Source organism: Brassica rapa, chromosome A02 (assembly GCF_000309985.2).
Source record: "Brassica rapa cultivar Chiifu-401-42 chromosome A02, CAAS_Brap_v3.01, whole genome shotgun sequence".
NCBI lineage: Eukaryota > Viridiplantae > Streptophyta > Magnoliopsida > Brassicales > Brassicaceae > Brassica > Brassica rapa.
The window spans coordinates 14407608-14424424 of NC_024796.2; the positions used below are offsets into that span (position 1 = coordinate 14407608).

General features: G+C 33.8%; 3 protein-coding genes across 13 annotated transcripts; 1 reads left to right on the plus strand and 2 right to left on the minus strand.

The window, feature by feature from the left end:
• Positions 1-8: 8 nt before the first annotated feature.
• Positions 9-3366, minus strand: LOC103853091 (cell division cycle 20.2, cofactor of APC complex). Of its 11 annotated transcripts, none has more exons than XR_001957250.2 (6): positions 3233-3366; positions 1908-3145; positions 1592-1684; positions 1430-1514; positions 698-752; positions 9-604 (listed from the first exon to the last, which is right to left on the minus strand). XR_001957250.2 is itself a non-coding variant. In XM_033284148.1 (3 exons), exons 1-2 carry the CDS (start codon positions 3296-3298, stop codon positions 1925-1927), a joined length of 1287 nt encoding a protein of 428 aa, XP_033140039.1. In that variant the 5' UTR covers positions 3299-3366; the 3' UTR covers positions 11-1684; positions 1908-1924. The 11 variants fall into 11 exon arrangements, 2 of the variants coding, with proteins under 2 accessions (XP_033140039.1, XP_009128245.1); XR_630087.3 differs by having other exon boundaries at positions 9-621; XR_004454992.1 differs by having other exon boundaries at positions 9-752.
• A 494-nt stretch (positions 3367-3860) lies between these two features.
• Positions 3861-4479, minus strand: LOC108870852 (putative E3 ubiquitin-protein ligase SINAT1). Its single transcript, XM_018656625.2, has one exon. The coding sequence runs from the start codon at positions 4431-4433 to the stop codon at positions 4107-4109; it is 327 nt and encodes a 108-aa protein (XP_018512141.1). The 5' UTR covers positions 4434-4479; the 3' UTR covers positions 3861-4106.
• A 477-nt stretch (positions 4480-4956) lies between these two features.
• LOC103853094 (oxysterol-binding protein-related protein 1C) lies at positions 4957-15768 on the plus strand. Its single transcript, XM_009130000.3, has 3 exons — positions 4957-5043; positions 5125-6344; positions 9992-15768. Exons 2-3 carry the CDS (start codon positions 5946-5948, stop codon positions 10367-10369), a joined length of 777 nt encoding a protein of 258 aa, XP_009128248.1. The 5' UTR covers positions 4957-5043; positions 5125-5945; the 3' UTR covers positions 10370-15768.
• The last annotated feature ends 1049 nt before the right edge of the window (positions 15769-16817 follow it).

The window sequence follows — 16817 nt, forward strand, 5'->3', positions numbered from 1 at the left end:
AGAGAACCAAAAGGAAAACTGTCTTTATTTTTGAAACAAATCAGGAAAAATTACAAGACAAAGAGTTCGTAATATTTCAAAACATAATGTTTCAACCTAATCTCATAGCTCTCAAGACTGCTGCTATGTACATGATCCGTTTCAGTTCCAATCAAAACCATCATTAGAGAGCTTATTATATCTTTATTCTCTTCTTATTCCCCATTTTGCTTTGGCCTCATGGATCATCATCATCTACTCTTCTCTTCTGTATTGACTATGACGCATTTTATTTCCAAACCGATGTAATTTTGGATCCTGACGATTCACCAACCTTAACCTCAATTGGAACAGATAAATCTGGGGAAGTAAGACAACATCGGAACCAATAACTGATGATGATCTAGCATCGCATCCCCTGTTGCTTGTGGCCTGCCACGTCCCCGTTTTACAGGTTCTGTAGTGGCTGCTGTGATTTCCGTAGAGGTTCCACGAATTGTCTAGTGCTTCCAGGCAGGTTATCTAATTTTACCAGTTGCCAAACTCTTTTCAGCACGCAGAATATTTGATGTAGCATTTGGCTCAGTCCTTCTTCCTTGCCTTTGGGAGAATCGGTCTGACAAATCTTTTCAAACTCATCCTCTGTCAGTTGCAATTTTGCCAGTTTTAAGTAATAAGCAAAGGTGCAATTGACTGTTCAAAAAAAGACTCAACAAACCTCTCTTGCAAACAAGACGAGCGGGGATAGGTGCAGAAATTTTTGACCTTGACCCCTGAAACCATAGTGAGAAACCAAATTAAGCCAATATATATATATATATATATATATATGCACAGGTAATATTCTACAAGCAATGATTATCCTTGGGGATATAATATCATTTAAGGCAACACTGGCGCAGCATAATGCTCAGGAAGATAATGGGTAAGAGCCGGTCCAACATCTCAAGCAGAGGCGTGCCTACAGTGTATTAAAAACGGCATTCGCCTCAGGCCCCCGACTAATATAACTGTCTTTAGAGCCCCAAAATTTAAAATAATTTCTAGTATAATGGTTTAGACTTATTTAAAAAAAAAATTTCTACGAAAATTAATTAACTCACTTTTTGAATTCATGTATTTTTTTCTATATGACATAATATAACATATTTACGTTATAAACTTATTATTTTACAGTATTAAACTTGTGTATTTGATGAAAATAATAGATCATATTAGAAAATTGTTTTCATTACGGTTGTAAATAAATTTATTTTTAAAACTTGCCTTAGGCCGCTAAAACTCTTCGCACGGCACAGATCTCAAGCTTCCCACACAGTCTTATTACCGGAGGCAGATAATGCTCAGCTATTGACCAGAGAGAGAGAGAGTGATTTACGCAGACCCTTCATCAAAACTTTCCTTAGTTCCCTAACCAGAAGTTGTTTGCATTTATGTAAATTTCTATTACCTCGTCTGTATGAAGTTTGGCTGAGATATGGATGCTTGTGATATATATTCCGAAGCTCCATCACTGAGTTGTGCACTGCACGCGACTGTAAAAGGAAAACTAACTAAGAAACAACTGAATACTATTAAAAGAGATGACAATACGCAGAGCACAAAACAGCACCTTCATGTTTCCAAGCGAATCCTCAACCCTCTTCATTAAAAGTTTCTTCTGATATGCAGAAGAAGCCTCGCACTCTATCTTTTCATTGTCAACCTACCAAAATAAATTTAGATGATAAGAGATAAATTAAAAGATCCTACCCGATCACTAAAATAATGATGAGACTGGAAGTGAGAGAACAAATCTCTTAAGTATCAAAACATTGTAAAATAAGGGTGTTGACAAAAGATAAAAAGCTCTCTATTCAACATATACTTTTACAAAAAAACTAGTTTGAGGACATTTTTCTAGTCAATACAGTGGCTGGAGAAGGAACCTCGGGTAGTTGAGTTTTCAACGAATACGAGGCACATGAGAAAACGGCTCACGAGCTGCTTTTGGAACAGTTTTTTTGGCGGTGGTGTCAGGTAGTCCAAAAACATTCCAAAAGCACAGATTCTCGTCTCCTGCAGCTGAAACTACAGTACAACCATCTGGACTCTGGGTCATAGATAGAACTCTTGACGTATGACCAGAGAGCTCAGCCATTTTCACCATCGACGGGTACTTCCACAGTGTGAGCTGAGACCCATGTGAGCAAAGCAGCTCTCTTTGATTGTTGCTCCACAAGAGAGAAGAGACTTGGGAAGCAGTGTCAAGCGAATTCAAGCAAGCCCCTGTGCGAGTGTTCCAGAACTTGATCTTCCTATCTTCTGCACCACCGCCAGATGCAAGCAAATCGCTTTGGAAAGGACACCAAGCGAGAGCCTTAACTGCAGATGTATGCCCCCTGAGCCTGTGCAGCCACTGCGTACAAGTAGAACGATCCCATATATGTACTAGACGGTCGTTTCCGCCGCTAGCTAGTTGCTGACCAGATGCTGACCACTTGAGCCCACAGACCTCTTGAGTGTGACCCTTGTAAGTAGACACAGGGTATGACATGAACCGCACATCGTTGTTGAAGATACGTCCGTCCATTCCTCCGGTTGTCAATACATGACTGTTCCAGGCCAAGGACCCAACTCGTGTGTGGTGGAAGCCTTGCAATGTTCTCAGTAGAGTCTTGGTTACACAGTCCCAAATGTGAACTTGACCATTGTTGAGCCCAACTCCAAGGTTGATACCATCATGCGCCCAGTTTAGACTTGTGACAGGTCCTTGGTCTTCACCATACGTGACAAGCGTAGTCACGGAGCCAGTGGAAGCATCCCAGAGACAAACAGAGTTGGCCAAGGCAACGGCTAGGACATTAGCACTGCTCCAGTCGAGAACGTTGAGATAGAAGTCATCCACAAGGCCAGGAGCATCCAAGGTTCTCTCGGGACGCTGAGGAATGCGTCTAGGAGGCTCATGCTGATGCTGATGCTGATGGTGAAGAGAAGTAGAAGAAGGTGGTTTGTTGGTGAATGCGAGGATTCGAGTTCGGTTAAGACCCATAGTCTCAGCCAATTGCTTTCTATAAGCTTTTCTGGATGAACTGACCTCTTCTTCTTCTTCTTCTCTTTCTTCCATAAGAGCCAAGTGAGCATAGTCGAAATCCATGGCTGCTCTGTTCGGTATGAATCTGTCAAACTGTAAGAACAAAACAAACAAACAAGTCAGTACGACAAACTCGATTCAGAAAAAGAAGGATCAAAACCCTAATTTGAAGAAACTTACTTTTTCCTTGTTGGAGTTGCTCACGGGAAGGAACCTGCGTTGAAGAACTATTCGACAAGTGTTCATTGCTCTCTCTCTCTCTCTTTCACGTTATGTTCGTTGCTTTTTCGGGAAGAAAAAAAGAAAGAAACAAGTAATAGCTTTAATCACCTCGTTGCACCACCTCTATTTATAACCCGCCTCATTAACCGACACTCAACAAATATAAGGAAATAACTCAATTTTACTATTTTGTTGATAAAAAAAAAAGGAAATAACTAAACGTTTGTTCTTTGCGCAGGATTTGGGGAGAATAATCTATTTTGCCCCAATCAAAACAAATTATTCTCAATTCCCTCTTTTAAATTCTCTTCCACAATTTACCATTTTCTTTTTCTATTTTTTTTTCTCTCTCTGTAGGTGAGTCCCAAACGTTTTTTTTATACTTATTAATCTTTGAATTTTTCTTGGGTTTAGCTTTAGGATGAATATGTTGGTTCACAAACCATTAATAAGTTGTCAATTCGTATCTAGTTTTTAATTAAAAAAAAAAGAAAACAATAAATAATGAAAAATAAAATTATTAACTAAAAAAAGGAAAAAAAAAAAGACACGGCATGTATTATGAACCATATTGTATGATGATCCAATAAAGATAAAAATCAATTTTTGATATAAGAACAGAACCAAAAGGAAAACTGTCTTTATTTTTCCAACAAATCAGGAAAATTACAAGACTGAAGAGTTTGTAATATTTCAAAACATAATGTTTTCAACCTGATCACGGGGAGATTTTGATCTCATAGCTCTCAAGACTTTGCTATGTACATCATCCGTTTCAGTTCCAATTAAAACCATCATTAGAGAGCCTATATGAAACATCATTTGGAATCATCTACTCTTCTCTCCAAATCCGTCCGGTGACTCTTAACTTGCGCTCTTCTTTGTCACTGCCTGAAAAGAACAAAGCCATGTTTCTAGGGATGATGAGACCGTCCTGACTATCACGGAACTTCCTGTGACCGTCTCTGATGCTTCTGGGAATCCCTTGCCACGTCAGCTTACGGCTGTGAGCTCCAACTTCCAAGCTGTAATTAAACTTCTTAGCCTCGTTCTCGTCTCCCATGAACCGCAGAAACGCCATGTACACCGGCGCTCTCCCCAGCTGAAACGCCTCAAAGTGTAAACAGAACTGTTTGTTAGTAGCCTCCACTTTAGACATCCTAACCTCGTAAGCTAAGCCTATCCAGTTAGACTCCAAGGCTTCTTTTTGTAAGTACTGCCACCAGGAGCCATAGCTTTCTTTATGGCCTATTAGCAATCAAGTGTTATGGAACTTTCCTATCTTGTGGTAGATGAATATACTTTTTCTCTCCTGCAGGAAGATTAAAAAATTGCAAATGTAAGTTAATATAATCATAAGGAAAACATAACAGTTTTTCACCAAAAACCTCAAAAAGAAAATAAAGAAAATGGTATTTATAGACAAGCAGCAGGTAACATGTTGTTCAAAAGTAGGTTAGGAGGACGTAGATACTTAGTTCACTTGATCAAGTTTATTTCTTTATTTCTGGAAAAAAGGATCAGCAGGTCTCTTAAACAGTACTATATATTGAACATCGAGTCTTATACATGTCTCGGTCCAACATTATAAAACTTAGCAGCCACGTTGAATTCAAAGATAAAAATGTCTCGGTCCAACATTTTGTTTGTTTCCGGCTCGGTGAAATCCAGATTCAGCGTTCCGGAGGGAGCTCCGTTCACGGCGGTTCTGAAATTCGCAGCAGAGGAGTTCAAGGTTCCTCCCCAAACCAGCGCCATCATCACCAATGGTACCTTTTAAAACCTCGCAATGATTTTCATTTGATTTTTAGCTTTAAGTGGAAAGCTAATGTGTGTTTGTTTGATGTCAGGAAACGTGTTCCTGAAGCATGGATCTGAACTAAGACTCATCCCACGTGATAGAGTTGGAGCTGCGTTTTGTTATTGATCCAATGAATCTTGTAAACCAATGAGTGAAACACAGTACCAGAAACATATTAAAAACTTTTGACATATTGAAATGGTTATTGTACAACTTCGAATAAAATATGTGTTCTTCACATCCTTTTTTAGACAAGCAAGGGAACTGGATCTGGTTTAAAGTTATATCGCTGGGTCTAATTCATGGTTATGTGTTACATTTATATCATCTATGTGCAGCACTACACAAAGCTCGAGCATCTCTTTGAATGCTTACTTACTCATTTGGCTAGCGATTTATTTTTGTCTAGTCCGTAACGCTGTTATATCCGGTAGTACACTCTAGCCAACATTATAGGATCCTTGTCGGGCTGATTAATTATTATAGTCGATAATGCTAAAGGCTCAAGGTAGGCTCCAACAAAGCCACGTCGATTTTTTCCTTTCTAGGGAATAAAAAGCTCAATATTTTCGTTTATCAGTGTAGGCCCAACGGGCCTAAACTATAATCAACTGACAGGAGAAAAAAAAAAGTGAAGCAGCGATAAGAATTCGAGTAGAAATCACTTTGTATCTAATCTGAAGAGAAATTCATCTTTGTTACTATAAATAGAAACTTCAGACATTTGACCTAAATGCAAATTATCTTCCATTTTTAAAAACGTTCCGTGCGTCCCACGCAAACCTCGCATCTTCTCCAAATTTCTCTCCCCTCTCTTCTTACAACCACCAGATAAAATCTTAACCTAACTTCTCCGATCGTCCCCTAACAATGTCTTCTCCACTCGCCGCAAAATCCAACCCAACGACTCGCTCCATTTCGTTAAACATCCCACACTCAGCTCGTCCCAACCGCCACCAAGATCTCCGGTACAGCCTCTCCGCTGGTCCTCGTACGAACGAAGATCGTCCGCAGTCTGGAAACGGCGTTGCCGGAATCCTCTACAAATGGATAAACTACGGCCAAGGATGGAAACGGCGGTGGTTTGTTCTCCAGGACGGTGTGTTGTCGTATTACAGAATCCACGGTCCGGATAAGATCTCTCTCTCCGTGGAAATGGATCGGAGATCGAAGCTGATCGGCGGCGAATCCTTGCGGTTCATATGCCGTCATAGCAAACGTGGTGATGTGCATAGTCCTGGCAAACCGCTCGGTCAAATTCACCTCAAGGTTTGTATTTATTTGAGAATACCTCAGTATTTTATAAGATTATGGAATGTAGCTGAAATGTTTAAAATGTACTGAATATACACAAATTCAATTGTAGTTGTTGGTTTTTTTTTTACAGAACAAAAAAATTATAAATCAACAGAAAGTCGGGAATTAGGATTCAATAACAAACCGACTCGAACAACATATAGAAGTGTATAAGTAATTTCTTAACACTTAGGGTATGATTGATTTTCCCGCTACCACCCGTAAACGCAGCTTTTGCGGTTGGTAGCGGTTATTGGCATTTTGCAACAATCGCTCAAACCGCTCCAAATCGCTCTGAACCTCATAAATTCAAAAGCTGGTTCCAGCTAGCGTTTGCGGTTGCGGGCGGTTGCGGGAGAATAAAAAAATTTCTTTTTTTTTTCAAAACAATATAAATATAAAAATAAAAATATTCAATAAAAAAATTAAATTGGAATTATAAAAATGCTAAAATATATCTATTATATTTTAATTAATATTATAAAACTTTAAAATAAAAATATTTTCTATATTTTTAAAAAATTAAACTATAACTTTCTAAATATAACTTTTATATTTATTATAATATTATTATTTTTGATATTCTTATAATTGTATAAAATGTAAATATTGTTAATTTATTATTTAACCGCTGCTGCATTTGGTAATTAATTAGTCATAAATATCCTACAAACACACCAATTTCTAACCGCAGAACCAGTCGTACAAATCTCTTAAAGCCGATAGAAACCGCAACCACCCGCATCCGCAAACTCCCGCAACCGCAACCGCTGCGGTTGTACCAATCAGGCCCTTATAGAGAAATTGTTAATCTTGTGGCGTAGTTGTTAAACGTAACTTAACATATATATAGAGAAATTTTAAAAACCGTTTATAAAATAAGTGAGCATTCCCAAAAAATTTTGAAGGTTCAAATTTATCTCGAAATGCTCTTGTGTTTATAAATGGTTTAAAACATTTCCTTATACATATTCTACTATATAAAAGGGACTAAATCCCTCATTTCTAAGCCCTTCCACATGGGCAAAATATTGTGAACCAACCAAGATGCCATGTCATCCGGACTGGGCTTGAGTTAAAACAAAAAGCTATTTTCAGAGCCCATTCGACCCATCTCAAAGCCCATTCCCAAACCACTCTCTCATAAGCATAATCCCGTGTTCTAAACATCCAGTGTTAAATTTTTTAAAACACTCATATGTTAGAAATTGTTTAGAAAATATCTTTATATAAATGTTTTTTCTTGAATAATATTTAATTATAATTTTTTGTATCTTTTTAACTTTTATAATAAAAATATTTTTTTCAGATAGCAACAAAATATAAATAAGAATCCTACTATATAAAAGGGACTAAATCCCTCCTTTCTAAGCCCTGCCACATGGGCAAAATATTGTGAATCAACCAAGATGCCATGTCATCCGGACTGGGCTTGAGTTAAAAAAAAAATCTATTTTCAGAGCCCATTCGACCCATCTCGAAGCCCATTCCCGAACCACTCTCTCATAAGCATAATCCCGTGTTCTAAACATCCAGTGTTAAATTTTTTAAAACACTCATATGTTAGAAATTATTTAGAAAATATCTTTATATAAATGTTTTTTCTTGAATAATATTTAATTATAATTTTTTGTATCTTTTTAACTTTTATAATAATTATCTTATTTTAAAATTTTTTGATAATTTTATTATATTATTTTAGAATCAATTATTTAATATTGATATAACATATAAATTTTATATGATTAAAATAAAATTCGTTTTTAATTATATATAAAATTCATTAAGGGTATTGTTTTAATTAACACATTAGCGAATCAGTTAGAAATTAATAATAAATCAATAAACTATCTAAAAGTCTAAAACCTAATAAAATATGACAAATAAGAAAAACTAACTGAATTTTAATATAAAATATAAATTTAATATTACTAAAATAAAATTCATTTTTAATATATATATATATATAATATTAATTAAGGGTATTTTTAAATTAATAAATTAGTAGCTTAGCTAAAAATAAATAATAAATCAATGATTTAGCTAAAACCTAATAAAAACATGACAAATAAGCAAATTTACTAAAATTATGGATAATATAAAATATGATTGATTTTTTTAATACAAAATTAAAATAAGAGTTTTGTTAAATAAAACATAAGTTTACCGTATCGGTGTTACAATAAAAAACAATCATTAATAGTGTCATAGGAATTATGTCTTTCCTATTAGCGAATAAAATTGAAGCAGAGTGTTGGAGGATAGCTCAATGTATCGACGAGATTATGGAGATTGATATGGGAGTTGAGGTAACGGACACAACTGTTCCTCCGCAAAGAAACGCTCCTGCTAGACATCCTGGATAAATGAAAGAGACATATCTGGACTTGGCTTTGTGTTAATGGATGGTGACTTTCCAATCATGTTTGGAGCAAGGCCCGATATGCACACACTAAATCACCACTTCAAGCGGAAGCTGAAGATTTGCTATGGGCAATGCAAGTGATACTGAAGTTTGGACACAGAGAGATGGTCTTTCAATCGACTGTGAACAACTGGTTATACTCATTCAAAAGGAGGAAGATTGGCCTGCGTTGGACAAGGAGCTCGACGAAATAGAGGCTGTATCCAAAGAATTTTCTGAACTTTCTATTGCTTATATTCCTAGATCTTTAAAATTCCGTACGAATAGCCTAGCAAAAGGTGTCCGATCACGCGCATCTTGATCAGCTTTTGTAAACCCTTTTGCACCAAGTTGGCTAGCCCCACAAGCTAGCATGAGGGTGCCAAAAAAAGGAATAAAGTTGAAAGTGAAACTAAATATCCCAATGAACAAATTTATCAGAAGCTCATATTTATGTGGATGTCTATATGGGACAAACAATTTTTTTAGACAATTATAGAATATATTCACGAAAATCAATCCTAAAATATATAATTTAAAAAAGCCATTTAAACAAACCATCAAAATTTTCAATATTACACCAAATAAAAATATAAAAGCCAACTATATTTTCTTCATGTATAATGTGTTGTGGTAAGATTTAAAAAAATTAACAGTAAGGAAAATTTAGATTTTTAATTCTAAATTTACAGTTAAAACATAACATTTTATAAAACTAAACAATTGACATAATAGTACAAAAATATGAAGAAAAAAAATCAAAATACTATCCGCGCGTAGCGCGGACAAGGACCTAGTTAAAATAAAGATTATTCCAACACAGTTTTAGATTTTCCTACATTGTTTTTTGTTCACTAGATTTTCCTATATTACAAAAATGAATTTTGCTCCAAAATAAAAAAAATATTATATATATATATATATATATATATATCGTGATGACTGATGACATACATTAGAGCAAAACTTACATCTACAATTAGAGTTTTTTTCTATTTTTAAGATATGCTCCAACAACTACACCGTCAATTGCATGTGATTTTCATAGTCTAAAAAAATGTCTCCACTTCTTGACAAAAAAAATGTCTCCACCAAAATTATATCAAGGTTTCGATTTATTTGGGAGTGCTCTAGTATTCTCAAATGTTTTTAATTTAAAAAAGTCCACCTACAACTGAACGCATATTTTTAAGAATCCTGTGTTTTTTATATATAGGTCTCATCAATCGGACAAGGCATATCAGACAGCAAGAGATTCACTGTATTTACTGGTACAAAGAGACTGCATTTACGAGCAGCATCAAGTGAAGATCGTACAGCTTGGATCGAAGCTTTGCATGCTGTTAAAGAAACGTTTCCAAGAATGTCTAACGAAGAGTTAATGGCAACGACAACTAACGTATCAATCTCGACCGATAAGCTAAGACAAAGATTAATGAAAGAAGAAGTTGACGAGACAATCATCAAAGATTGCGAAGATATAATGAAAAACAACTTCATCGCATTGCATAATGAGGTCATGACGCTTAAACAGTATCAGTGTCATCTTGTGGATACTCTCAAGAACGTTAATAGTGTACCAGAGCTCGAGTAACAGTTTTGTATGAGTTATCTATCTCGTCGTTTTAATTTATCATCAGTGATGTTTAAAGTTGTTCTTTTCATAGAAATAAAATTTGCATAAGGTGAGATCATTTACTTTATAATATTATTAGAGCATGTTTATCCCTATCACCCCTAATGGGTTTTTCAATGACTTTTTAATTAATAAAAATAACCTAAAAACTTTAGTTAAGAAACTCTCATTTTGAGTGGTCCAATGGGAATTTCTTAACTAAAGGTTCTTAAAAAAAATGAAACTTTCTTCAATCCAAATGAGAAGTACTACACACATAAAAGTCATCAATAGATAGGATCTCTAAAACTTGAACCAACAAATCAAACAAAAAGCTAGTCCAAAACTACCTAGTTGACTACTAAAAGGTAATGCAAACAAGGATCATCTATATCGACAACCAAACAATGACATATTTATATTCAATTGTGAAGAAAGGAAAGAAGATAAAGAACTCTCACTTCACTAGCCATTGACATTGTCCCAAATGCGTTGAATGGAAGCATCACCTGAGCCTTGTACAGACCCAATTCCTGTCCAACCAAATCAACAAATGTTAAAGAGTAAGTACACATTTAACTATAAGTTCAAAAGATGAACAACCAGAGCTACCAGTGAGAGAAACCATTGAGAGTTTAAACCCCCAGTTTCAATCTATTTCTTTGTCTTTTTAACTCTTAGCCTTTCAAGGCACTTTCACAAAGTACTTATTAACCCATGCACACAAGCAAGTTGTAGTAAAAGGTTTAAGAATAAACAATACCGTGAAACACATCAAAAATAGCATATTGCATTTATATCTATTGAAGAGCTCTTCCAAGCGCCTCATATCACCATTGCTTTTAGGCTGTGGCTGACTGTAAAACACATCAAAAGCTGGTTCGATCTGCCAATCACTGGAGCTGACTCAAACAACTATTCTACCATTGAAAGACGAATACTTTCAGGTACATAAACTATAAGTGGGCAAATACAATCATGATCATGAGACAAAACATATATTATTCTAACACAATATGTCCAAAGCTACCATTGTCCGAAGAACTTAGCGCATAAACTCAAAGAGAATTAAGCAAACAAACAGACATTACCATGGGAATAGATGGAGAGTAGGATCTGAATCGCTGTCTTCTCCCAGGGGAAAGCTGCCACTGGGAAGAGCAAGAGGTCGTAGAAGAAGAGGATCGCCGATTAAAGTTGGGGTTTTTCGATCTGAGCAGCGACGGAGCTTGAGAAGGACAAAGTAGAGATGGTGTAAGAGGCAGAAGGAGCCTCAGAGTCAGAGGTAGACACGAACTCATCTATCTATCCTAACACTGTCTTTTCGATGGATTTCAAAGTCCTCTTCTTTCAAAGCAATCAATCAATAGCATTGATAGTACTACGTAGTAGATAAGCTTACACGTTCAACAGAATCAAGAGCGCTCTACTCTTCACATCCTTCATACGATCATCACCTTCGTGTTACTCGCCGGTCTTATCGGAAGCGCTCTACCGACGACGCGTTCTTCCTCTGCTCCACCGCAAGCGCCAAAAGCCGATCGGTGGCCGCAGTGGCTGATTACTCAGCGACACCGATCCAGCTCCAAGCCATCGTCCACTACGCGACCTCCACCATAACCCCACAACAAAACATCCACGAGATCGCGATCTCCTTCAGCGGTTACTTCACCGAAGCTCCGGGAAGAATGGCGGCGATTTACTCGGCGGCGGTTATGGCTAGGAACATGAAGAAAGCCTGGAGTCACTCACGTGTTCTTGCACGACGTTAACCGGAGCGACGGAGAAGAATGAGGAAACAGAAGAGAGAAAAGAAAAACCCACTACGGACCGGTAAGACCATCTTTATTTTGTTTTGATTTAATTAAATGGGTTATTTTACTTAAAAACCCACTAAGGATCCACCGATAAACATGGTCTTAGACCTTGTAATGTGGGTATTTGTAAATTCAATGAGCTTAGACTTTCTAAATAATGGAGTTAATTTATAGCCAATTCAGTTAAAAGTTTAGAGCATCATTAGTGGTGTAGTCTCTTCATAGAGTATCTAGTGAATTTAATAATTATATTGTTTTGCTATATAATTAAAACTAAATGAAAAATAAAAGAAACCATTCATTTTAGGAAAAATGATTGCTAACTACATGAAGTATTGATCATCACATGGCTAACCATGCAAAGTATACTAATGTATACCTAACTACACGAAGTATATGTTATGCATGATAACATTCCTCAATTTAATGATGTTATGTAATTAACATCACAAGTTTAATTTCATTCATCCAAAAAGTGATGTAGATGTCAGAGACCGTTAAATACCTCGTTTCATCAATTAAAATATGACCGATCCGATTGTAATTTAACTGAAATTATATTTTAACCCACGTTTTAAGAGCGTAACAATTTTTTTATAAATATCTAATGTACAAAATCAATATCTTTTAACATTTTTTGATATGTAGTGTTTTAACATTTTTATTCTGGTGTATTTGAAAACTATATAATTATATTATTTTTATTTATATTAAATATGTAAGTTATATAAGATATTATGTAATTTTGTTTTTTTTTTAATTATTTTAATATGTTTTCTTATGAACTTTTCATAAAATTTATGTAATTCATTTGATAAATTGTGTGATATATATTTATTTTTTAAATTTTAATTATAAAATATATTTGACGTCAATTTATTGACTCTAACATTTTATTTTCTCAAAACTTATTTGATGTCAACTTAAATCAAATATAATCTCACATATATGATTATTATATATGTACTTTTAATAATAAAATAATCTAAGAATAAGTATATAATATGAAAGTTTTACTAAGTTTAAATGAATGCAATTTAATATAAACAAAATAATGCATTAATTTAATTATGGATGAATTTAATTAATTGTATATCAAACAAATAAGATGTTGGAGTAAGTAAATTGATATCAAACAACTTTTATAATAAAAATTGATCAAATAAATATATATCACACAATTATTCAAAAGAATTACACATATTTTATTAAAAATTAATAACAAAACAGATTAAGTAATAAAAATAAAAATTAAATAATATCATGTATAAATTTTATATCTAATATAAATAAACTAATACAATTATATAGTTTTCAAATACACTAAAAATAAAAATTTCAAAACACTACTTATCAAAATTTTATAAAACATACTGATTTAATAAATTATATTTTGTTAAAAATATTCTCACGCTTTTAAAAAGCGGATCAAAATCTAATTTTTGTTTAATTACCGTCAGGTACGCCATATTTTAATTGAGAAAATGGGACACTTAAACGGTCTTTGACATATATATCACTTTTTGGATTAATGAAATTAAAATCGTGATGTTAACCACATAACATCATTAAGTTGAGGGATGTTGCCATGCATAACATATATTTCATGTAGTCTAGTATACATTAATTTAGTTTGCATGGCTAGTCATGTGATGGTCAATACTTCGTGTAGCCAGCAATCATTTTTCCTTCATTTTATTGACACATAGCATTTTAGTCTCTGATCATTTGTGTTGAGTTGTTAAAGAAAAAAACTTTCTACTGCTTTCATTTATTTTTTTCAACCTTTTTTTAACAATTTAATGTTGAGAGATATTGGAAAAAACATATCGTTGCTCATGCTCTTAGCTAAATATTGTATTAAAACTATTATATATTGTAAAACAAAATTGCGGATTCAAAATATTCAATAGAAATTTTGGAATGGAATAACATACAGAATTTTGTTAAAAAAAAGGAATAACATACAGAACAACCAAAAATTGAGAATACAACAATTTAATGGAATCAACATAACTTGTAATATAAGCCAGATATTAAAGAACAATCTATTCAAAGCATTATAGTATATACTTCGATATTGCAGTTTGTTTTTGGTAAAATGTTAAATCCGATATTGCAATTTTGTTTTTGGTTTTATATTTTGACGTTTTATATTTTGACGAGGTCAGTGCGTGTACTAGTTAATTCAGTTGGGGATTCATGAAGTTCCAATCTTATGAGTTTGTAAACGTTTTTCAATACAAATTTTTAATTATATGACGCAGCCGTTTAGCTATATGCACCGTCAAGGAATTAATATAATGCATGAAAACGCTAGGTAATGGACACGAACTCACAACTATGAATCAAAGTTATTTTCAAATCCTAAAATCATCGAATGTACCCAGCAGACACATTTTTTAAAGTTCGAATTTGATAGCAAATCATAAGATAATAACAGAAGGCAGAAAACATTAAAATAAATAAATTTGGTTAAATCGCTCTGCCAACGATGAAGACATATATATAAAAGCTTCTTGTATTTCAAAAATTGAATGAAGCAGAAAATTACGAAGGAAAATACCAAAACTACGAGCAATGGACTTTCCCTTTCGAGCTTACAATACAAAGAGACGTATACGTAGTTTCTTATAAATTTAAACCCCATTAAGACGTAAGTCCGATAAATAATTTATTCAAATTATTAGGACGAGAAAAAATAGAATAAATACGTATTCAAACTTCAAGTTCAACGCGATCTCTCTTAACTCAAATAAACTTACGAAAGTGGACAATGCTTTAAATACGGCTGGACTATCTTATAGTCATTGAACATTACTACGTTGCACCTTTCTTTATGATTCGTTGTTAAATACAGCATGGAACAGAATAGATACTAGAAAACAAACATTCACGTACTTTGAGTCAAGAGTTGCTGCGGTTCTGACATCGTGTTAAAAACTACCCACACGTTGAACCAGTTATATAATTTCTAAACCTAAATAAAAATTGTCTAAAATTGTGTAATAAACTGAGAATATTTGATGTAATTCAATAAACAAATAATGGTAAAGAAGGATGGGTTTGGTATAATCTGGAGTGACAAGACGTTGGTGTAAGGCTTATTGAGGAATGGGCTTTGATTCTCCATCAGAAGAAACGAAACATCGTTACGTCAATATCTGAGCTACTCCCTCTTCATATCAATCCATGATTTAGAGCATCTTCAACCCTACTCCATTTTTAACTCTAAACATAATTATGCAGTAAATCCAAATATCATTATGCAGTAAAATATTCTCCAATCCCACTCCATTTTCAACTCCAAAATGGAGTAATGGCTAGTGTTACTCTATCTATGGAGTAATCTTACTCATTACTCAATTTTAGAGTTGAACTTTTTTTATTTATAAAATAATCCTTTAAATTTTTAAAGTTTCTATTTTTTACTTAAATAATAATTAAAATGATACAATAACATGAAAACAGTATATTCCACAACAGATTATGTAATAATTTTAAATAAATGCATAAAACAACAGAAACATAAATAATTAAAATAAAAATAACATAAAATAAGTAATTTAATAATCTGAAAAATCCGTTTCGGATCCACTAAGGTCGGTGAAATATTGCCCAAACGGAGAAGTCTTAGAAAGAGCTTGTTGAGCGTGAACTTGATGCACCAATTGAATTTGGAAGAGAAGCTCCACCTCCGGATATCGAAATTGCAGAAAATGAAAATATCCGATTTCAAAATTTTCTTGCTCGATTTAGGAATATCAAAGATAAAGAAGATAATTTTTCATTACGAAATGCATTAGTTGATCATTTGAGGGAAAAATATTCTAATGCTCATTGTTGAACCCACATATATGTTGTCTTTTTAATGATTTCTTGTACTTTTTAATAATAAATATTTAATTCAAATAATTTATATTTTAATTATTTATCGTAAACATAAAATAGTTGGAGTTAATTGGTAAATTTTTATAAGTATAAGATCTTATTTGCAATTATTAATAAAATAAAAATGAAATCATTTAAGAAATATTATTTTTGGAATAAAAATGGAGTAATACATTGGAGTAAAACCTTAATCCATTTTGGTGTTGCACCATTTTGGAGTAAAAAATGGGGTAATACATTGGAAATGCTCTTAGTTGCATACATTACCATCCCCCTCATAAATATTTTTAATGTAAACAGATTAGATATCAAATTCAAATGGTGGTGTGACAATAAGGTGATAGTATATTTCTAGTTTCTCACGTTGGACAATAACCAAGTTTAAGTTTCATGTAAAAAACACCACTGCAGTTTCGACTTACGACTCCTGGTCACACGGAAAGCAGACCGAATTAAACCATAGTTGAAACTAACATGTCCGAATAGTTATGGATTTGGGAAGAAGGGACTTGTGAGGCTTTGTTTTGATGCGTACGTTGTAGGTCGGCGGACGGCTATCTAACTTATCTGGTCATCCATCTTCTTTGTCTTTTCCCTTATATTTCTTTTCACCTTATTATTTTATCATTTTTTTTGCCTGATCAACAAAATTATAACTTTTTTTACTAACACAAAATTTAACTTTCACAAAGAAAATTCTCATTTTGATTTTTCTTGTT

What these genes read in the sequence shown, in the direction of transcription:
- LOC103853094 (XM_009130000.3), top strand. Translation starts at nt 5,946, where the DNA reads ATGTCTTCTCCACTCGCCGCAAAATCCAACCCAACGACTCGCTCCATT. An exon ending in TCGGTCAAATTCACCTCAAG is followed by an intron (nt 6,345 to 9,991) that starts GTTTGTATTTAT and finishes TTTTATATATAG; the next exon opens with GTCTCATCAATCGGACAAGG.
- LOC108870852 (XM_018656625.2), bottom strand. Translation starts at nt 4,433, where the DNA reads ATGTCTAAAGTGGAGGCTACTAACAAACAGTTCTGTTTACACTTTGAG.
- LOC103853091 (XM_033284148.1), bottom strand. Translation starts at nt 3,298, where the DNA reads ATGAACACTTGTCGAATAGTTCTTCAACGCAGGTTCCTTCCCGTGAGC. An exon ending in GCAACTCCAACAAGGAAAAA is followed by an intron (nt 3,146 to 3,232) that starts GTAAGTTTCTTC and finishes TTGTTCTTACAG; the next exon opens with TTTGACAGATTCATACCGAA.